The 22,942-nt window shown below is 37.9% G+C and overlaps 1 protein-coding gene across 2 annotated transcripts; it reads left to right on the top strand.

Annotated features, from left to right (window-relative positions):
- The first annotated feature begins 947 nt into the window (after positions 1 to 947).
- On the top strand, positions 948 to 16,208 carry LOC103706585 (protein transport protein SEC23 D-like). Of its 2 annotated transcripts, XM_008790733.6 has the most exons (15): positions 962 to 1,394; positions 1,504 to 1,560; positions 2,276 to 2,329; positions 2,419 to 2,591; positions 2,777 to 2,963; positions 3,117 to 3,262; positions 3,340 to 3,494; positions 3,618 to 3,699; positions 3,796 to 3,911; positions 10,230 to 10,325; positions 13,561 to 13,678; positions 14,240 to 14,514; positions 15,014 to 15,228; positions 15,381 to 15,602; positions 15,701 to 16,208. In XM_008790733.6, the coding sequence occupies exons 1-14, from the start codon at positions 1,067 to 1,069 to the stop codon at positions 15,590 to 15,592; spliced, it is 2,214 nt and encodes a 737-aa protein (XP_008788955.3). In that variant the 5' UTR covers positions 962 to 1,066; the 3' UTR covers positions 15,593 to 15,602; positions 15,701 to 16,208. The 2 variants fall into 2 exon arrangements, with proteins under 2 accessions (XP_089782243.1, XP_008788955.3); XM_089926117.1 differs by having other exon boundaries at positions 948 to 1,394; positions 15,381 to 16,208.
- The last annotated feature ends 6,734 nt before the right edge of the window (positions 16,209 to 22,942 follow it).

Below are 22,942 nucleotides of genomic sequence, written 5' to 3'. Positions count from 1 at the left end.
TAGGTTATGGGACAAATCCACTCTAATTTCATTAGTAATAATTCAGGACCTCACCCAAAAAAGCTAGTCAGAATGTATTATTTGGGTTTCTTGATCCTGTATAAGTACCCAAGATCTGTCTAGCGAATAACCAATGTGGGACTAAATACATACCTGCACGGATCCTCACAATATCCAATCTATTTCAAGATTTTTTCTTTTTTTATGACTTACTTTTGATTTGATTTGTTAATTTCGAGATTTATGAACCGGATTCAAGTTTAGCTCATTTACATTCAGTTTGAGCCTAGTCCAAGCTTAACCTATTCGCATCAGCCAACAACCATGGTCATCTTTTTACAATTGAATACGGCCCTAGTTATCAAACATGCAGGCCGGAATGAGAAACCAATGCTAATTCTGGAAACTACGTTGTTCCAGAGAGTACCGGTCAGGTGCGAACGCCTCTGTATTTTTTTTTTTGCTGAAAATGGAAATATTATACATAATGGGTACAGATACAGTCAAGAAAATTAAAAAACAGTACATCATGGAGTGCATGGGGCAACTCCGCCTCCTCCACCCAAAGATGTTCCTCCAAATGGTTGGCAACAAAAGAGGCCACCCAATTTATGGCTCAGTTGACATCTCTAAATACATACTTCGTCTGAAGCACCAATCCGTCAGAAATTATAGTTCGAATATCTCTCAGCAGCGAGTGGTAATCTCTGACCCCTCAAACATCTACTGGATCTATTCAATGACTATCGCAGAGTCGCCTTCCAGCAAGATCTCTCTTCCATGCCAGGCACACCTGAATGCAGCACAAACGCTCCCAGGCACACCTGAATGCACGTGCATCGACATAGAAAATTAGTACCAGTTAAGTCGGATTCTGTTACGACTTGTTGGGATCGTATCCGTGGGCATCTGACGGGTCGGGTTAAACGTGATTTCGGATCCGAGCACTCTTTCGCGAGCGTCCTGTAGGCGGCCGCGGATTCGATCCGGTTCGGATCGCCTACGAAATCCCTAAAACCTCCCCATCTTCTTCTCCCTCCCATCGCGATCTCCGAAGATCCCATCAATGGCGGCGAGGCCGACGCTCTCCCGCTTCCCCATCGACGCGGATACCCAGGAATCGTGCGGCCTCCCGTGGGGCGTCACCCTGACGCCATTCTCGTCGGTGGACGAGCAAGGCGTCGCGCCGGCGTACGGCTCCGACGGGCATCTCCTCCCCCGCTGCGAGAACTGCTGGGCCTACTTCAACACCTATTGCGAGCTCGAGCAGTGGGCCTGGACCTGCGCCCTCTGCGGCTCCCTCAACTACCTTACCATGCAGGTCATCGAGCGCTACTCCCAGTCCGAAGCCTGTGCCGAGATGTGCTCCTCCTTCATCGATCTCGAGCTACCAGGTCATCTCCATTTCTTGAATTTTTAAGCTTTTATGAGTCTGGTCGGTTTCGTGTGAATTTGATCTATTTTGAATTTGGCTTTATGTGATGAAATTTTTTTGGATTGTAGTGGAAGGATATCGGGAAGAGTCTCGGCCTGTTTATGTCGCAGCAGTGGATCTGGCTTGTAAGATCTGATCCTCAACGATCTTTCCATTCATAGTTTTTTTTTTTTTAACAAAAAATCTAAAAATGAGATTTGTATGAAGTTACGGAGTTTTCTATTTTTGATTATCATTTTTATGATTATGAGTTGTTATCCTAACTTCGTATTGTTGGATATGAATCCTTATTTTTGGTGGGTGTTAAGAATTTTGTAAGACCCAGATCTTTTTTATACGACTGCATGTAGTCCTAAAAGTTGTTGTTGGAATGAATCATATGATTCTTTATTTTCTTTGGTAGGTGGAAAGTAAAAGCATTGATATAATCTCTTTTCCATTGTTATTCATTTTTGCATGTTTCTATTTCATCAAACATCTTTGGAAGTAGTCTGGCCTGATAGTGCCTCCTTTTTGTCTGTTATATTACTTTTGACCATTTTGATTTCACTAAGCATTGTTAGTTAGTAGTGCAGTTCTGCTAGATGAAAACAGTATTCAAGTGTGTCTTGATTCTTAAAGAGGGTCTTAGCCATTATACTGCATGCTACCAATTCTCCATCATTGGTGTTTATTGGCTCTTACTATAAGTGGGTTGAGATATCACTATTGATGTTACAATGTTAAGTCATTCATGTATACTAACAATATTAAGTTTATTTCTTTACTTTTATCATTGTATGCCAATGACAGATGTGCAATTACTATCAATTATCTTGATGTGATTTAATTTTGCTGCAGGTTCTGAAGAGTTTTTAGAGCTTGTCAAAAGTGCTCTTCTAGCAGCTCTTGAAGGTAGGTGATTGATGGCAACTTAGAAGATTTCATAGCAATTCGTGGCAACTGATTTTACTTATTCTGTTTTCCTTTCATTTTTTTTACAGCTCTTGGGCCAGGGTCATTGTTTGGGCTTGTTACATTCAGCCATAAGATTGGGTTATATGATGTTCAAGGTCCTGTACCTCTTGTGAAAAATGTTTTTGTTCCACCTGATTCGGACAGTGGATTGCCTGTTGGCCTTGAAGATGTGATGCCATTGCTTTCATTTTTGGCTCCTGTATGTTAGCAGACAATGCCAGATAAAACAGTTTTCGTTTTCCTTTGAACTTTCAATGAGCTATTCTGCATGAATTTCAAGATGCTCATCAAACTGATAACCCGCAAAACAGGCTATTTCTGAAACATGACACTGTCATGTGCATCTGGATGTTTTGATTTAATGGCTCAGTTGTTTGTAAACAGGTGGACACTTGCAAGGATCGCATCGCTGCAGCTCTTGAAACACTAAGGCCGACAACTTCTTGGGAGAGAACCGCAGGTGCAGAGCAAGGGCTCGATGGTATATTGTTAGGTGGCCGTGGCTTTGGATCAGCCATGGTTGCTCTTATTGACTACCTCAGTTCAGAATATGGGCATACCTTTGCACTGGGTATGGTAAAGTCTGAATCACATCTTACCATCTTTTCCAGATTCTTATAGAACTGGTTTTTATGTACAAAAGATCATTCAATTTATTGCTTGGATTCTTTTTTCTTGTATTTTTATATAATCAGAAATACCTGTCTTGTTTAATTGAGGACAGCTAGGGTGTTTGCCTTTTTGTCTGGTCCTCCTGATTATGGAGCTGGACAGTTAGACACGAGGCGGTACGGGGAACAGTATGCTAGCAGAGGGGAGGATGCAGACCGTGCATTGCTACCTGAGCAGACACCATTCTATAAAGATTTGGTAATGTGATCTGGATAAGTGTCCATCGTTGTTGATATTGCATATTTGGAAATGCAAATGCTGACCACATATCACAGGCTGCTGGTGCTGTTCAAGCAGGTGTCTGTGTGGACATTTTTGCTATTACAAATGAATACACAGACTTGGCTTCTCTTAAATTTCTGAGTATTGAGAGTGGTGGTTCTCTGTTTCTTTATGCGAATACGGATGATTCCACACTTCCACAGGACATGTAAGTCTACAGAGGGAATCCATATCCAGATGTGCAACTTAGTCTTAAATTTTTTTTATTTCTGTAGTCCTTTAGCAACTCAGAGTGAATGGCTTTTTGATTCTAGGCTGATTGCTTAAATAGGTACCGAATGCTGAGTCGCCCATATGCATTTGGCTGTATATTGCGATTGAGAACATCTTCTGAGTTCAAACCTTGTCATTCTGTATGTTACCAACTTTTCTTGGTTTTCATCTTTTCAATTTTGTCTACTTAATTAATATTTGTTATGTTGTTACTGATTGTTTCACCCTGTTTGCAGTATGGTCATTTCTTCCCAGATCCTCAGTATGAAAATGTTCAACATATCATTTGCTGTGATTCTTTTGCAACATATGCTTATGACTTCGAGTTTTCAGATTCTGATGGTTTTTCCAGGTATAACTATTTCCTCTCCAGCCAAGAATAAATGTATGCTGGTGCTTTTGTTTTTAAAGGTATAATCTTTCATCGTGTTGCCTGTTACATTGTTGACTGTTTAAACAATGTATATGGGCCAATATTTGCTGTCAAAGGTGTGTAGCAAGTGTTTCATGCTTTTTTCGCCTGCATGATACAATTACTAGTGTATTGTGGTCAAGAAGGTTTCAATTATTAGATGCTAGTGACATTCTTTTTATGCTGATCTTGAATTGTTGGATTGAAATTCTTTAGATAGGAGATGGAGTAGCTCAATCGAGTAGATTTGTGCATGAGGAGAGTTTCCATTCGGATATGGGAAGAAGAGACGACCATAAGATGCGTGAGAGAACCGACTTTTAGAAGAAGTTGTTGAGTGGATGACAATTTAAAGAATGCGTAGGTAACTGGAACTGAATTATTATTATTATTATTATTATTATTATTATTATTATTGTTATTATTATTATTTGAGGAGAGATGTGATGGAGCATCTCAATGAGTTATAGATTCTAGGATTTTATAGAAGGATGGTGGTTGCACAATTAATTTATTAAGTTAGCATTGTTTTAAAAGATAGTATGCATTGAACATGCAGCAAGAGGGCCCACCTTATGCCTAGTTGCTAGAGAAGTGCCTAGGCAGGCACCTGGAAGTCGAGGTGATTCTGAAAATTGTAAAAGACTTATAAATATAAGGGGAAACTAAGAAAAGTTATAATCCAACAAATGGAGCATAATATGTCAAATAAGATGTAGCAAATAAATGGTAAATATCTGCTTGGCAACATCCAGTGCCAAATTTTAACTGATGTAATCCTCCATACTCTTAGATGATGCAAACAAAATGTTAAGGCAGTTATTAGGCGGCCAAGCTAGCTGTCTTTTAAAACAGTGCAAGTGAGTGTTGTGTATTCAAGTTGTTATAATTGGAAAATGAACTAATACGAGAAAACAAAGATTAGAAGTCCAAGGTGGCAGGCCAAGTTTTACAAAGGAAGCTTTGCAAATTGGATGAAAGATCAGAGGCGACTTTATTATATTAATGGCTATTGTTTCACCTCATCTTTCACTTACCATTTATGGACTAAATAAGCTGACTTTAGGAGAGTTTTTATTGGGCAAACATGGTCGAAGTTATTTTTTTCGTGTTGGAAGAAACACATACTTGATTATCCTGTGTAATTAGTAATGTCACCATTCGACCATCTTACTGTAAGATTCTACAATGCTATACAAAATTACAAAATCATAAGAGAATGCAAATTTTTACTCTCTATGTAAAAAAATACATATTTATTGTTGATCATGAGGACGGTTGGGGCTTCTAGCAGATGTGGTCAGTATGCTTGAAATGTTATGGCGAAAGGAGTTAAAATATGTTAACACAAAAGCTTAATATTGAGGAGTTCTATGGTGAGGTAGGAAAGTATCTAAAGCGCTCCTTGAGAATCGGACAGTGATTGAGGTTGAGCCCAGGGACAACATGGTTAAAATGGTGGATTTTTTAAGAGTACGGGCCATTGTCACTAGGAGACATGCACAAAATGGAGTGCAATAGCTTAAAAGTAAGGGCATGCTTAAAGTGTACAATGGCTTGAAAGAAAAGCATTTGATTTGAGAAAAGAGCTCTAAAGTCGTTTGGCTTAGGAGGGTGTGAGAACAGCAAGTTCTTTTGTAAAATGAGTAATTGAAGGAGGGCCAATGCATTTTGGGGATTCAGGTTGGTGGAAGGAGCTTAGAGGAACATGAATACCTTTTTAAAATGCATTTCGGGGTTTCAAGTTTTAAAATAGTGGATTGTTATTGCACTCATTTTTAATGAGGTATTGTAGTGCTAGCCTAACCATGAATTTTGGGACTGTTTAGTGAGAACATATATTGCAGAGAAGATAAGTGCTAGGACTTTGATGATGACAAAGGGAGAATGTTGGTGCTGAAAACAAAAGGTGAAAGATGCCGTGGCATGATGGATTTTCTCAGTTGTTTTACCATGAGTTTTGCATGTTCACAAAGGTCTTTTGACATGAACCACTGTCAATGACTACCATAACAAAGTATTCTAAGGGGTCTAATGCAGCCCAACAGATCAAAAAGAAAAACAAAAAGTCCCAATGGAGAGTATCGAGGAGTTCTGGAGTAGCAGCGATGACAGTTCTGGTGGTCATGGATCTGCTGGCAATAAAGAAAGTGGAGGAGAGGAGACTATTTTTTATGAGACAACCGCAGGGTGGTCTCCCATACACCGGTGAGTCCTAGTTTACGCATGCTATACTGGATAGAAAGTACGGCGCACTATCTGGTAGAGCCTACAAGGATACGATTGCATATAGGAGACGGGCTCCTCGAGGTCATTCAGGAGGACACCATGCAGCTTTTTATGACCTCGCACGTGGAGTAGGATACATAGACGTATCAAGTTCCGAGTCGTATACTGGATCCTATTATCCACAGCCACAAACAGCCTATGACCCATATGGATACGGATATGGATGTGGTGTGTCTGAGGCATCTTCCGGTAGTTACTATCCTACATAGCCCAGAGCATCTCACGGGTCGAATTTGGTTGCCGGCATATTCGGATGGGCCCCTCCACGGCTGTATAATCAGCCAGAGGACATCTCTCGAAGCCAGAGTTTTAGCGAGAGATTCGAGAGTGTTTATAACCCAGCACATGTTCCTTATGGGATGAACGTACAAGATTACGTCGTTTGGTTAGAGGGGTGGGTTGATGTGCCTCTTTCTGATCATGCTTATGATCTGGATATCTGCTAGAGCCATTGTCACTCGACCCGATTTTAGATATCGACATGTATGTTGTACTTTAAATATATATAACTGATTGTATCTTGATTTGAGAATATTTTATATTGTTTATTTTATGATTTGTATTATTTTAAAGCAATAAGATGCATCATGTAGGTTAAATCGGGATTATAAAAAGATCAAAAAATATAAAAATAACATCAAGAAAACATAAAAAAATCAAATTAGACTTTAATACATAGAAAAAGTTCGAAAAGAATGAGAACTAAAAAATAAATAAATTAGGGCGTGCTGGTCCGTGAACCGACATGCACTACAAGTTCAGTCGGTTCGGTTCGGCCCATACTGGTACCGAACCATATCATGCGCCAACTGGTACGGGTCCCCGATACCGGTTCGGCGGACCTTCGTGTAAGGTGCTTTGTCATATTAGGTTATATGTTAGTCATTTGCTGAAGTTAGGGTTCTCTTATGCGCATCATACAAAAATGGCATTTGGTTTGTGAATAAGGAAAAACTGAATAAGTTGTTTTATTGCTCTGTATTCTTTTGTATTCAATTTTATTCTGTTTCTCCTTGCTATACTAGGTCTGAGTCAGGTTGGCAGAAATCCTAAGTGTACTGGAACAGTTGCTTTCACTGTTTAGTTGAACAGAATGTAATAAATGGATAGCTGCTTACTTTTTGGCCATTGGACAAAATTGCTATTGACCACATCACTGAAAATGTCTTGAATATGGGAGAAGGTATGTGGGGGCTCTCTTCATTCCCTCTGAAAATTATTTCTAAGCCTGATGATGTCAGGTCTGGCCCAAACAGATCTGATTCAAACCAACAACAACAATAAAAAAAAGCATGCTTAACTCCTTCATTAACTTGCATTGCATGGTTTCCTGTAATCAATGAATAATCATTTCCTTCACTATGAAGTTGTACACATGCTTATGGATCCATTCAATGAAGAAACTGCATTTTTATGGGAAACATGATGACAGGAATTCGGAATCTACATGAGTATTCAATCACCTTATAGGCTTACACCATATATTAAGTTGTTCATGAACTTTGTTGCAAACTCACAGAAATTTTCAACATCTGCAAATTCAGTCTTCCAAGAGGTTTGAGAGACGAGTGATGTCGCGTAACAAGCACGCTAATAAAGCCATACACTGATCTCAATGGAACTAGAGAAAAGGCATTTCCCACTGAACATGTCACCATATTATAGAGATGTGTTCCTAGAAAAAGGGTGCAGTCATACATCATCTTAGTAAAGTATTTAACCTATAATCACAATATGGAATATTACCAGCTAGAGAGAGAGAAAAAATGTTACTAGCATGGAAGCTCAAAGTTGGGAAAAATCATAGGGAATAAACTATAAGAAATGAGTTGCAAATTAGTGATAAGCAAAATAATACTTGCGTACAAGGGATGCAAGTATTATAGGTAAAATATCTCACTATAAGAGGTCGGATGCAAATAAGTCATCACATTGTAGTCCATCATATTGACACCTGGTAGTTGTCCTTAGCGACAATAGTGCTTATACATCCACCATTACTATGTCCACATTAGTTAGGGATGAACAATGACAATGACAAGTAGATGAGGACCATGCACACCAAACATAAGACCAGTAAAGGACAATTAGAACATCAACATCAAATGGACCATAAGCTTGTTCCTTCTTCTCGTGGTCATCTTCTTTGCCAAACCTAAAGCTGCTATATGCATGAACAACTGCCTAATCCAATCTGCCAAAGTTCTCATATAAAGCATGTGAGAGGCCCCTAACTTGTCTTCATCATTGTTCTAATAACAGGCTGTGATGGCCGCCAGGTTTTGTGCCTTTACTGTCATGGGATGGCCCTTGGCATTCTAGCACAGCATTCATTTCCATGGTGGCTAACATGGTGTGCCTGAACTCACTATGGTAGGGCCATGGCAGCTTGCATAAATCCTTAGCGGGCTAGCCTGTCTATTTAGAAGGGGTGGGTGGTTTTGTTTGGCTTGAGAGTGCTAATGCTTTGCAAGAAAGTTTGATCATTTGACAATAAATTTAATATTTTCATAATACTTCTTATTGCCTCTTTCTCTTCTCTTTTGGTGTTGAACGAGAAGAGACGTGTGTCATAGTCCCACATTGACTAATCAAAGGGGTGCCACATGGGTTTGTTAGCCTGGGCCGGTTCTCCTTCTAACAACTTAAGCTTTTGGGCTATGAGTCTGTGACAAGTGGTATCGGAACCAAGTCCATTGTATGTCACCACCTTTATTAGTCCTATGGGCCCTTGATTGAGGGATACCAGGGTTAAGGAGGACCCGGTAGAGTCGAGTAGGACTTGGGCCATGGTGCGCTCTCCTCTCTCGAGTAGGAGTCAATCGTGACAAGGGCATCATGAGATTTTAGGTGGGGGGGTAGGAGATTATCATGGTCCCACATTAACTAATTGAAGGGGTGCCACATAGGTCTATTAGCCTGAGCCTGTCCTCCTCCCAATAGCTTAAGCTTTTGGGCCAAGTCTGTGACACGTAGAGGAGAGGGTTGGTTTTCTCCCTCTTATGGTTTTCTCCCATGCACCAGTTCCGAACTAATACGGTATGCTCCGTACCCCCGGTTTGGTACAATACCGCAAATCTTGGTTTCGCAATTTTTCAACTTTGGAAGAAAAAACAATTGATTTGTATTAAATTTTATTATAAATGATAATTGATCACATGATTATTGGCACAATCATTGAACAAGCTACAGTAATGTGAAAATTATTATATTTTAAAGGCCTGACCTTAGGCTCTGGTCACCCACCATCTGCTGTGCACTGTGAACCCCCTTGATTGCTAATTATTCCCTAAGCATTGATGTTTATCGCTCAATCAATGTGTCATATATATATATCATAAATCCAACATAGATGACAATGTTGCCTCATTTGCTTGGTCAAAGTCAGCTTATTGCATGATATATTTTAGTGTTAGATTCACCAAAGCTAGGTCTAAACAATAATACAATATCAAAGGTTATCACTTTTTCTTGAAAAACTGCCAAATCCACCATTTTCACAGTTGACATCTGCATATGGAGTTGTGCCTTCATGAAGAGTTGCATCCTCCCCACCAGCAGGTGACCCCAAGCTAATCCCTCTGTTTTTGTCCCCTTGTTCATGTCCACTGATTACGGTTGTCAGATTCCCTTTCAACGAGCTCACCCACCCTCCGAAGCTGGTCAGCCGCTTCATGTAGAGATAGCGTAGCTCATGGCTTGTCTTTACTTTATTTTGTTGTAACATATGTCTATCCTTTTGTTGATTCCCGTTAGGCTAGCCTAGTAGTCTTTTGTCTTTCATGATTGAATGCCTGCATCTCAAACTCTTTATGTAAGATTGACATAGATTAATAATGTGTTCTAGATTTGCTACATTAATTTTTTTCTATTGTTACTTACAAACATGAAATTCTGAACTTTTTTTTGAGTTAATTGCTGATTATGATGCTACAGAAAATATCATAAGACAACTTGTTTTCCTTACAGGCACACAGAACGTCCTGTTCTACAGATTGCATTTCAATATACTGTTATTGTTCCTTATGAGGTGACATCAGATACTGGCTCAAATTCTTCTACAAGGTATCACTGACTAAAATGCTTAACAATTTTGACTACTATTTGCACCGATATGTATATTTTTGTTGCAGTCTGGTTTTATTTTTGCTTGATATACATGTCATCAAATGATCAAGAAACATAGTTTCAACTGAAGAAATTGCATCCAGTCACCTATTTAAACTTTTACTTACAAATTTTGTTAGTTGAGATACTATTATTTTTATTTTTTTTGGTTAAGTATAATATGTCTTTTTTGTGTACTCAATTACTGTTTCATTTATTTTCATATGACCATGTATTCAACTGCTTATAATTTCTATGACTAATGGATTGAGAACCAGACATAAAATAGTTTTGAAACCTTGATTAATTGCTAAAGCAGACATAAAATACTATTGTTTCTAATTACTGCCTAATAATTTTTCTGACTAATAGATTGAGAAGCAGATGCAAAATAGTTTGGAAAGCCTGATTAAATCCATAAAGCAAACGCCAGATAGACATGGCTGTTAATGCTAATGTAATATTAACTAAACACAAAAAGTGACATAAATAGCTGTTCATTGTTGTCATTATCATCAAATTCATTGGTATTGACGACTTCAGTCTAAAATCAATGACATGCTGCTTTATTGAGGTGACTTAAGTGACTACTGTAAGATTTCAATTGCAGTCCTATCTAAAGGTGCTTAATTTAGGAATAAACAAAAATTTTAAGGCACAAAAATTTTTCATCTCATATTGAGCATCTCAATTGCAGTCCTCATATAAGACTATTGTTTCTAATTACTGCCTGACAATCTCTCTGACTAATAGATTGAGAAGCAGATACAAAATACTTTTGAAAGCCTGATTAAATCGCTGAAGCAAACCCCAGATAGCCATGGCTGTTAATGATAAAGTAATATTAACTAAACACAAACAGTGATATAAGTAGCTGTTCATTGTTCTCATTATAATTAAATTTGTTGGTATTGACAACTTCAGTCTAAAATCAACGATACCTACTCAAATCCTCATTAAGAGTCTTCAAATTCATAATATTTTTTAAAAAAGTCTGTTTTGCTTTTTTACCTAACGTAGTTGCAGGTCCTTCCATGACAGAGATTTAAAAACTTAGAATTTTGTATAATATTTAACTTTTTCCGAGGAGATGACATAGTTATGAGCATCTCATATGAAACAAAAATTTTCATCATGCACAACTTGTCTCAGTTAGCATAATGTTATTGGTGTATTATGGTGAGTCAAAGCCATAAACACCAACATGTCTATATTGGAAGATATAGGGATTAGTATGCATTTAAAGTTCAAAATGGTTCAAATATTAAAACAGAATTTATGCTGGGAATCACCTCCTTTCCTTCAGCCTTTTTCATAAAGTTCTGCAAAATTTCAAAGCTGGGTTTTTCTTTTCGGAAAATCTAACACTAGGTCAGCAGAGTAATAATATTATAGTATGATATTGCTCAGTTGAAATTATTTGGCTTTCCTATTTGCCTGACTGTCTTAGACCATAATTCAAATTGTTATAGTGAGTGGTTAAGAAATATTAGAAGATTCATAGGATTCCTTGAGGAAGGAAAAGCTAATTGATCGACATAGTAGAATCTATCAAGAAAGGGGATTAAGTGTTGGGAGATTTGGAAACAAAATCTGGGAACTTTGATTATTTGGCATCCAGAGTGTGGAATAGAGATACTGTTTAGGAGAAAATGTGATACAAAAATATGTTGATGAAGCTTAGGGACAGAGAGTCCAATCTACACAAAACAACCAATCCATATGGAAGTAAGCATAACATTAACTAATTTCAATAATAGGTGTTTGGTCTAAATATTTCCTATATATTCAATATGACCTATAGTCAAGTGGAGTAATTAAAAATTTACTTGAAAAAAGTGGCAACATTGTTTAGAGAATATCTGCTTGCAGAAATTTTTGCAGAAGTGAAATACTCTAGCATGGTAGGCTGAACAAGATGATATATTTAAATAATTTTGATATCAAGCAGCAAAGATTAGATCCTCTTTAATTCCTCATCACAGCTGTAACTGGATATGATGACTTAAACTAAATTGTGTTCTCCCTGCTCTGCCATCTTAAACCCAGTGGACAGTGCATTGATGAATTTGTCTCCTCCCCCCTACCGAGTAGGTTATCTCCCTGGGATGTAAGGAAGATAAGTATAGGTTGCGTTATGGGTGGTGATGAAAGTGAGAGTTCAGGTAGTCTCTCATATGCATCCATGATCCCTACCTCCCAAGACAAGCATTATCCATGACTCTCACCATGGACGGCACCAGACTAGGGTCTGTGGCTTGTGGAGATGCTTGATTTGACACTCACCTAACCCTTTTCTTTTTTTTTTCCTGAAACGGACATTTCATACATCACGGGTACGAATATATCCAATAGAATCAGAAAACAAAAGGTCCCGAAGTGCTCCGCGCATCTTACCCTCCCCAGTTCATAGAGTGCCTCCTGAGTGGTTCGCTACATATACGGCCACCCAGTCTGCCGCCCCATTAGCTTCACGATATACATGCATAGCTTGAAATGTAACACCCTCTCTCACCATTGTCCAAATATCGCGGAGCAGGGGATGAACTCCTTCGTCACTGCTCGGGCCCTGTCGGACTCAGCTGATCACCGTAGCCGAGTCATTCTCCAGCATGACTGAAGTCGCCTGAAGCACATGTCGTGCATAACACAGTAGTATGGAGATATGGGGTTGGCAGCCCCCTACATCAAAAGAGTTGCTCGGATATCTTTTTACAGCTCATAAATGGTCCAGTAAAGATATTCCACAAGTAGTATGGAGATATGGTGATGGCATCCATAGACAAATGTTCTGGAGAAATAAAATGAAGAGAATGACAGAAAAAAATGAGCTTGTGGTTCAACTTGTTTACTTTTTGAGCTCAAAATACTGGCTTGTGTTCAGCTCATTTACTAATAGAATGAGCAAATACTGAGCTAAATTTTGAGCCAAGAACAAGCTGCTCCAGAACAGTTTATTCAGTTGACAGTGCCTAGTGCAATTTCCATTTCTGCTATTTTAGCATTCTGCTTTACGTGGGGACTTTCAGCTGGTTGTTTTTAGAAGGGCTATCTTGTATTATCATATGTTAGGCTATGAGGTCTTAATCTATTTCATGTTGCCTAAGTCGGTCTCTATTCCTTTACATATTCAAAAAATTTTATCTTGTCTTGTCTTTTCTGGTTGGTTTAACTTCAATTTACCTCTTTTCAGGTTTTGTCTTAAAAGACGATTAAGAATAAGGACACTGCAGTATGGAACGACTGGAAATATCAACGAACTTTATGACAATGTCGATTCTGAAGCTGTTTTGTCTATCCTTGTTCACAAGGTAACTAATAAAATGAGTCCATTTGATTTATTTACTAACTTTTGTTATTTATACAATATGGTAGATATGGCTAAAATGATTGAACATCTATTATAAGATGACCTGAAGTCCTGAACTATCGTACAAGGAAAAAATCAAGAACTATTAAATAAAAACAGATGCTTTAACCTTGGAAGTCTAATTTTCTATATCAAGTTTTGTGGAACTCATCAGTCTTATATTCATGGTGTTTTTCTCTAAAGTGTATGATTTCTAGTCAAAGCTTCAGCTGCTAAGTATGCTAAGTAAGTTTGGTAATTTGTTGTGGAGTGTTTTTCAAATTGTTTTTGCTTCTCTGATTGTTTTTGTTGCTTGCCAATAGTTATTATATTTTTTCAACAATTGAAATATCATATTTAATGTATTCTTTCCAAAGAATTATCCCCTTTACTTGCACTGGTGGAATTTGTATTAAAACAAACTTGCATTTTCAGTTATATTGATCTGTATTAACATCAACTTGCATTTTTAGCGATTTTACTTGATTGCATCTGCTGATAATTTGTGCTGGCTATTTTTTAGGTTATTCTAGCTTCCTTGGAGGAAGGAGTCAGGGAAGGCAGAATGTTGCTCCATGATTGGCTAGTCATTCTTACAGCCCAGTATAACAATGCATATAAAATTGCTCATAATGATAATGGAAGTTCAATTTCTCGTGTTGATGTAGCCTTCTCTCAGTGCCCACAATTGCAGCCCTTACCCCGACTTGTCTTTGCTTTATTAAGGAACCCTCTTCTCCGGTTTCATGAAGAAGGTGTTCACCCAGATTACCGGATATACCTTCAGTGCCTTTGCAGGTATTTATCATTCTTGTATCTTGTGTGTAGATGTTTATGAACTTTGATGTGATTAATTTAGCAATATTAGGAAAAAGAGAGAACAAAAACTTTGGGTGATGTGGGAAGTATGATGTAAAAATTATAGCTCATCATCTGTCAAAATGTTGGAGTTCTCGGTAAGAGTTTCATTCGCTATCAGCATGATATAGGGCCACCGTTAATTGCTTCTCCATGTACTTCCATGTGAGAGGCATGCTCAATAAAGAAATAGGCAAGCTTAGAGTGTTCTGGAACCAATGGGACTGGAGTCACCCTGTTGGTATATCTCTTCTCCGCACTTCAGTTGGGGAGAGGTTCCAGGCTTGGTTCCAGATAGTGGTGCTTCAACTATTGTCTTTTGAAAAAAAGTATTTTAAGACTAAAATCTCCTATTGTTCCTTTTGTTCTTAGAAGAAATCTTCTTTTATAGCCTTAACAGAAATATTTCATTCAAAACTAAATTGATTGTTTGGTGCAGTGCACTGGATCCTTCTTCCCTTCACCGGGCTATATATCCTGTGCTGACTTCATATGCTACACCAGACAAACAAGCATATCCACGCCATTCATTAAGTCGTGCTGCTCTCATTACCAGTGGAAGTCCGATATTCTTTCTCGATGCCTTCACAAATCTCATTGTATATTATTCTTCAACAGCTGATCCTTCACTTCCCTTTCCTCCTCCACATGATTGTAAGTAGTTTTTATCAGAATATTCTATGTTCCACATTGAAAGAAACAAGCTGCATTATTTTATATATGCAGGTCTTTCAGTTTAGAAAGCAAGACATGCTTTTATATTACAATCAATCATTTTGCTGTCTCTTAAACATGCCATTTTTCAGGTCTTCTGCGAACAACAATCAATAAATTAAAGCAAGAGAGGAGTATCACACCAAAGCTTACATTTATTCGTGGAGGGCAGGATGATGCCACATTATTTGAGAACTATCTCATTGAGGAGCAGGACGTTGATGGCACTGGTATTAGCAGCGTCACAGGTTTTGTTTCCTTCCTTGAGGAGATCGCCCGGGATGTAGCAGAATATCTCAAATAAAAATATAAAGGTAACTGAAAGTTTCCGATCTTGGCATCTACATAGATAAATGCAGGTATCGATGAAGAGTTACTGAGGTCTGCATATGAAAACTACACATACGTGCAGGACTGAAATAGCCAAGGATGTTTTTTGTGCCGTTGGTTTTTCCCATTGCTGAAGTAGCAGAAAGAACGTTTATTGTCGACATTTTGTATTCAAGTTGCTATTTATGAGAATGATTTAGGCCATATCCCAGTTCGATTGGTGTATATGCTGAAACAAAGAGCTCCTCTCTCCAAAACCTGTAAAAGCTGCTTGATGGAAGGTAAGATTTGAATGCACATTGATGCTTGAATGATTAAGAACTATTCACTGATGGTGCGGGAAGAAGCTATTCACTCTTCATCCAAAAGCCTGGATTGCACGAGCTCGCGTAGCAGTTCTGGGTGCTTATACTTTCTATTGGACTCTCCCCGTGGTGCAAATCTCAACATAAGTTTTGAAATCGAGTCAAATGACTTTTTAGCTGTTGCACGGAGCTTCTTTCAGCTGGCATAACGCTTATGTGCGCCTAGCAAAAACTCTGAAGAGTTATATACTATTTGCATGGGATCTTCACCAATTTTTGTTCTCCAAGCAAATCTAGTGTGCATGGGATCTTCACCAAGTTTAGCCAGTCCAATTGATGATTACTGTCTTCAGAGAAATGGATCGGTGCCAATTGATTGCAGGGGAGATAGAGAAACCAAACCCAACTTGGTTGTTGTCAAGGGTGCGATTAGGACGTGTTGTGACCCGTGGATTGACTTTGAGTTCATAAGTTCTAATTAGTTGTGGGCTCTTTTAACTAGATCTGAACCTGACCATACCCCAGTTCAGTCTGAACTCACTCAATACAATCCGAGGCCAGCGTTCGCTTGATGACTCAGCATAATGAACTATAATCTTGCACTAGTATATGCAAATAAGACTGCAACTAACCTAATGCTAAACTAACGAAAATGTCCAAAATCTTTTGGCAGTTGGAGGGTTACATATGAATGTGATCCAAACAAATCGTGCTTCTCTGTAGCTTAAGACTCTGTTCTGATGGCTTGGTTTGGAGAAATCCCATTGGAGGTTTGGTTGGTTGGATTAGGACTTGGACGTGTGGAGATTGGGTTGGTTTGGGTTTACGCCTCAACCCAACTTCTCCAAATTGTGGCTTCAGTTGTTGATGTGGCTTTGGGACCCAGCTAATATAGAACTGCTGGTATCAAAATTTGAAAGCATAAAATTTTGACCAAGCAGGTGGCACCTCAGGGGAGGTCTTAGGTTCTGAGTTTAACTTGGCGAGTTTAACCTGAAACTAAAGCACCTGACCCAAACTTTGGGTCTCGTGGGGCTGGTATATTTTCAACTTGAAGGCTGGGGCAGTTCAGCCTACCCTAAACCCAACTTATTCCAGCCTACGGTCCTACAAATCTAACAGCCTGAATTTTACCCGCACTTCTTCAATCAACCTAACAGTAAGTCAAAGCAAGTTAATGTCGGTATAATCCAATTAAGCCTGACTTAACCTAATTGAGTGTAACCTAACCTAACTCAACACAAACAAAATTCATGTTAGAAATTTTGGAGCTCGGCCAGGTTAGTTTGGTTCAGTCGTAAATCGCACGGATAGGATAGAGTCATACAGTTTAGAAATATGATGAGCAAAGCCCTTAATCAACTTCTTTTGCCTAGATCGCACCCCTTGCTTGGATCTTCTCTCAATTAGAATCGAGCATGTGATGCATGCGTTCCAAGGGGCATGCCTAAATAGGGCAAAGTGGAATTTTCGGGGGAAGGTATACTCAAAGGACTCGTTTGGTTCGCGGAAAATATTTTTCTTCTTAGGAATATGATTCCCGGGAAGCAGATTCCTAGGAAGAGGATGCCTAGGAAGGTACTTTTGGCATGTTTGGTTGACCATGGAAAAGTAACAAATTTCCAAAGTGCTTATGTTTGGTTGAACATCCACTTTTCTGGAAAAGTTATGTATAATTCCTATTATACCCTTAATAAAAATTAGATCTTTAATACCTCTTTAATGCTTCTTTAATGCTTCTTTAATGCTGAAGGGCTTTTTTGGGAAAAAATAAAAATGGAGTGATTCCTGCCTCATGGGAAAGTAACTTTCCAATGTTTCTCATGGGAAAGACTTTCTCATGAAATGTGGGAATCATATTTCCATTCTTTCTCGTCTCTCTCCTTCGAAAACTCCAACCAAACAAGAGGCATCTCGTTACTTTTCCGTTGACCACACTTTTCTCCCTTCTTTTCTTGCGAACCAAACGAGCCAAAGAGTTCCCATTATACATACTATCAACCTTCAAGTATATATATATAGTAATATGTAGATTGAAAATTCCGTGCCACTAAACTCCACTCTTCCAATGAAAATCAAGAGCCATTTAAATATGTTTTAGGTCACAATTTGTTACGTTTGTAATTAGTTGCACTAATTTAGGTATAGATTATCATCACCACCCATGAAAGTTACTTAATGTAGACTTGTGTGGGCTAGATTGTGTTTGAAATATCTTGGCTCGAATAATTGCAACTATTAACGGCAACTGTTTATTGGCTCATAAATGTTTTTCTTTTTATTTGATAGACTATACTATGTGAACAAAGCCTAAACCTCTCTTGACATTAGATCTTTTGTACAACCACCAAGAAATCTTGCTAAAAGCCTAGCTCGCACTTTCAGTTTAACGTTGATTGGGGCATAAGCTGGAGTAATATTAAATGGATTCATATGGCAAACTGCGTTGAGTGCAAGTCCGGCTGATTTGCTTAGTGCTATGGAGCACCACCACCATGCTCGGTTACTCAAACTTCCATGATGCTAAGTGCCACCATGCGATGGTGCAACCCTTGTTACCATGCAGAGCTCTCTTAAATCACACCAACCTCCTCTAGCCACATTAGAAGGGTAAAACCCAGTAGGTAATGAATCAGCACTATAATTGTTCCTTTTTTAAAGACAGTTGTTTCATGCTGCTATATTGGTATTATACAAACTATTCTTCATCAATTCTAGACAAGTAGATCAAACTCTGGAAAAATATCTGTTTTACATTGGACAGTATCTTGAGGAGGAGCTGTTTTATATAATAGTTGCCAAAAAATTTCATCCTTTCTATGTCTGACAAACATCAGTGTTTATCCAAAACAATTATATAATCTGTTTTCATTTGTCAACTCCCGCAAACGACATAGCAATTATCCACCAAATTAATCTATCCCTATTGCTGAATACGAATTTTTACTGAACTCAAAAATAGTGTACATGCATCTGATATTGTCTTCGCTTCAAACTTATATTAATACGGTAATTCTGATGATACCTACCTGAGAATTGTGCCAATGTTTGAGCCCTTGAGCGCCTCTAGTGTCAGTGGGTACTCCTGGTTCTGAAAGAGTGACATTGCCTATAAAAGCATAGCTAGCATAAGCTTTTTTTTTTTTTTTTTTTTTTTTATATCATTTTCCGAGGCCAGTAATCATCAGAGATGCAGCTACCTCCTTCCAACCTCTCTTTTTTCTCCATGATGCCTAAAGCAATCTTCTTCCACGTTACTTTTGTTTTGATATGCAAGTTGACATCAAAGGAGCAGGTCAGCTCGAGGAGGCTTGGAATGGCACATATCAGACTTACAAATCCGGACCCTCCAAACCAAGTTGGGATGAAGGAGGAAGGGGTGCAAAACTTGTGCTCGGTATCATTGATCTCGCCATGGGAGATGGGGGCAAAATTTCATGCTTCCCCAAACACGGGAAAAATTTCCATTCTCAGTAGATGTAATTAGTTATAGCTGAGAGGAACAGTGGCAGAGTGTCCAGGGACTGGGTGATGATGCACACTGAAACTGTCGTTGGAGAGGAGGCTGGATGATGCTTCTTAACAAGAAAGATTAATGCTACCCTATTCGATCCTATCTTTCTTTCCTCCGGTGAGTGATAATTTAAATTATAATATATGTCTTGGACATTGTTTTAGATTAAATGGTTGATATTGTTCTTGATTTTTGTTGGGCAAATGATATTATGTTTGTTTTACTTTCTCTTTTTTTTTTCAGTTTTTTTGCGTATCATATTAAGGATTTTGCTAGTATGTATAACACCTCCATTATGTCTATTCACCTGGGCAAAATTATTTTAATTTGCAAAAAACCCCTCTATTGGCCATCCAACACTCTCACTAACCATGGTCCCTAGCCATCCTAACCATGTAATCCCACTTTTCCCCTCGGGATAGGATGGAAAGTAGAACTTGTTTAGATCGATGCACAGACATGCCACCAATATTCAAGCAGGAAAAGATAAATAGTAGTAGGTTTCGCTCTCTTGATCTTTAAGAACTTTTTCCACTTAGCTACCCTTTTTTGGGGAAGGAAGCGGTAACTACATTGCTATGCTAAGAGTTATAAACTAAAAGATAAATAAAAACAAAGAAAGATTACTAGAAGATAAAATAGAAATGTTGATCTTTATTTCAATGAAGGTCCGTTCTTAGAATTATAATTTAATACATATAAGTGGCTCCTATTGATTGCCAAGATACGTGTCACTACTCAAATTTTAAATTTATTCTTACTAGTTTGTACTACATGGGCCACTATTGCCATGCATGGTAGTTACCTCCTTTCTACTACTTTCATATTCTGGATAGTGCTAGCAGTCCTCCCTTGTTCTGAATAGTGTGGTATGATAAGTGCTAGTACTTAGTTTTGATACTTGTCCTTGCTAGTTTGTGCTACATGGGCTATTATTGTTATGCATGAAAGTTACCTTCCTTCCACAATTCTATTATTTCTATATTTTGGATAGTGCTACCACTCCTCCAATTTTCTAGGTAGTGGTAACTACTGGTTAGCCACCTCTTTTAGGTTTCACTCTACTAAATCCTTATCTTAGATTGATAGCTCTTGCCCTCAAGTTTGCACCCAAGAGACTCAATTTGCGCCTAAGTGCTTCGGCCTGCATTCTTGGTGTTTCAATCTATTTCTCTAGTATTTGATCTGAGGTTAGCATCCTTCTAATACCATTGGACTCGTTGACATTATACTTTGGTTTGCTAGCTAAGTACTTTGGCCTGCTAGCTATATACAACTTTGACCTATTGGTCGAATACAACTTAGCTTGCTGGCTAAGTATAACTTTTATCTATTACTTGAATACTTCTTCTTGCTGATAGAGTTTTGGTTTGTACCTTGTTACTTGATTGAAAATTGACATTCTTCCAAAATCTTTTATTCAGCTTGCACAAGATATCCCTTTCGATGACCTACTACTATTCTGTCTATAATGGATAACTTTTTGAAGCTTGTTGTTAATTGATCTATAGATTGTAGTCCTTAGTCTAAATATGGTGTAAACAATGCCCCTATATGCTAACAGTTAATGGTCAAGAGAGTGATCGGATGTATGTGACATGATATCTATTGGATGTATTTGACCTTATCAATCACTCACTTCACTTACCAAGAAGGTTGATAGATTCATCTCTAGAAAAGGTGAACTTGAGCAGCAAATGGAGACCACAAAGGATCTGGTGGAGGCAAGACCCATCCTCCAGCCCAAGGATTTGGTATGCATGGCTTAGTTGGAGGGGGGTACCTGATATGGTTGACGCCCCTAGCTCTTAAATTTGGACAAACATAGAGAATATGGTTGCACAAATCTACATAAGATTCATCCTTTCTTTTATTCATGGAGAGATAAAGAAAGGACGACTTTGTACAATTACTAGGCCAGAGTGGTTATCTCATGCAAGATCTAGATTTAAGGTTATTGTGCTAGGAGATATGGATGTTGTATCAAATGAAGAATCAGAGATAAAGGAATATTTTGTTGAATACACTTGGGCTAAGGAAATAAACACCATGCAAGACAGTAGTAAAATGCTTCAACTAGTTTTATGACACACATAAAACTAGAATCTATACCGAAAGATCTCATTTAGGATTGGTGGACCAAGAATCCAAGAGCAGGCATTCCTTTAGGAGGACATGTGAATCAAAGTCACTGGCTATATAATACCAAAAATACCTTTGATATATATTAGGAGGATTTTTTATGTATTCTTGAGAATTTAGTAGCCACTACCTCTAGAAAGTTAGACTATATTCTAGTCTTAAACATGATGTGCCTTAGATATAATAAAGTGCAAATGGCAATATCTCCCTTGACCCTGATATCAAGTGTTTTTGCACTACACTGATAGACAAAAAGGAAAACAAAGCTTAACCCAATGTAGGAATGGACAGATCAAAAATACTTTCCTTAATGTCAAGTTTGGACAAATTGAATCATAGCTAAATCCATGCAGTATCAGCTATTTACAACATGTTCTTATTAATTTATTATTTTTCTGCATATAAATTAAGAGCAATCACGACAACCAACTTTGACATCTCTACTGCAATTTTCTACCTTTCGCCAATTATTCTAGAATTGTGGCCTTTTATTTTTAATGCACTCATGCATTTCAACAAATTGTACAGTAATAAGATCATATATATATATATATATATATATATATATATATATATATATATATATATATATATTTGATGATAAGGGTAAGATGCCACCCAACTTTTATCATTAGATAAAGCTTATATACAAGTGATTTTGTACATGAGGAAGCAAGGATGTATTAGCTTGCTGTAGACTGAACTAAGGCATCATTACTCTTCCTTTTCCATGTAGCTATTATCTATTGTATTATGCTCTATGGTAACATCCAGTGTGCAGACATAGCTCTAAAAAATTTGTGTTCAAAGAATTATGATTCAATATCTTAGGAAATAGACATATCTACAGGATAGGTCTATAGATAAAATCTATACATCTTAGATCCTATACAAAAAAAATACTATGCATCTCAGATATACAGATAGAATTACAAGATAAAAAATAAATATTCTTTTGCATGATACGATGTGTAAGAAAACAAGACCAACCCGATCAAATATAAAAGATCAAACTATCAATGAATCAAGAAAAAAAGGGAATCAATACCTTATGAAATCAACAAATCACTACAGCCAAAAAAAAGGAACAGGAAAGAAATAAGATAGGAATTCAAATTCCTTGTAGATGGTGCTTGCTTGCGGATGCTCTTTCTTGGATGGCACTTTCCTGAAATCTCTCACAACCAAGCTATTATGATATGATTATCAAAAGATTTGGAATCTTAGCTATAAATAGGCTACGATTCTCCGCAAGAAAGATCGGATCCTCTACTATATGCATTTCCTAATACCATCATTACTGCCGCTATTATTACTAAGATCCTTATTTTCTTTATCATCTTCCATTAAAAAACCTTCTCTA

The sequence above is a fragment of the Phoenix dactylifera genome, chromosome 11, assembly GCF_051530095.1.
Source record: "Phoenix dactylifera cultivar Ajwa chromosome 11, Ajwa_hap1_PhDact_Kaust_v1.1, whole genome shotgun sequence".
Classification (NCBI taxonomy): Eukaryota; Viridiplantae; Streptophyta; class Magnoliopsida; order Arecales; family Arecaceae; genus Phoenix; species Phoenix dactylifera.
Note: the sequence above shows the minus strand (reverse complement) of the source record. Positions and strands in the feature narration are given on the sequence as shown.

Bases quoted from the DNA above. Each gene is read 5' to 3' on its own strand.
- LOC103706585 (XM_089926117.1), top strand. From the start codon at position 1,067: ATGGCGGCGAGGCCGACGCTCTCCCGCTTCCCCATCGACGCGGATACC. The intron at 3,263-3,339 runs GTAATGTGATCT...CACATATCACAG, and splicing joins CACCATTCTATAAAGATTTG to GCTGCTGGTGCTGTTCAAGC. The intron at 14,515-15,013 runs GTATTTATCATT...TGTTTGGTGCAG, and splicing joins TACCTTCAGTGCCTTTGCAG to TGCACTGGATCCTTCTTCCC.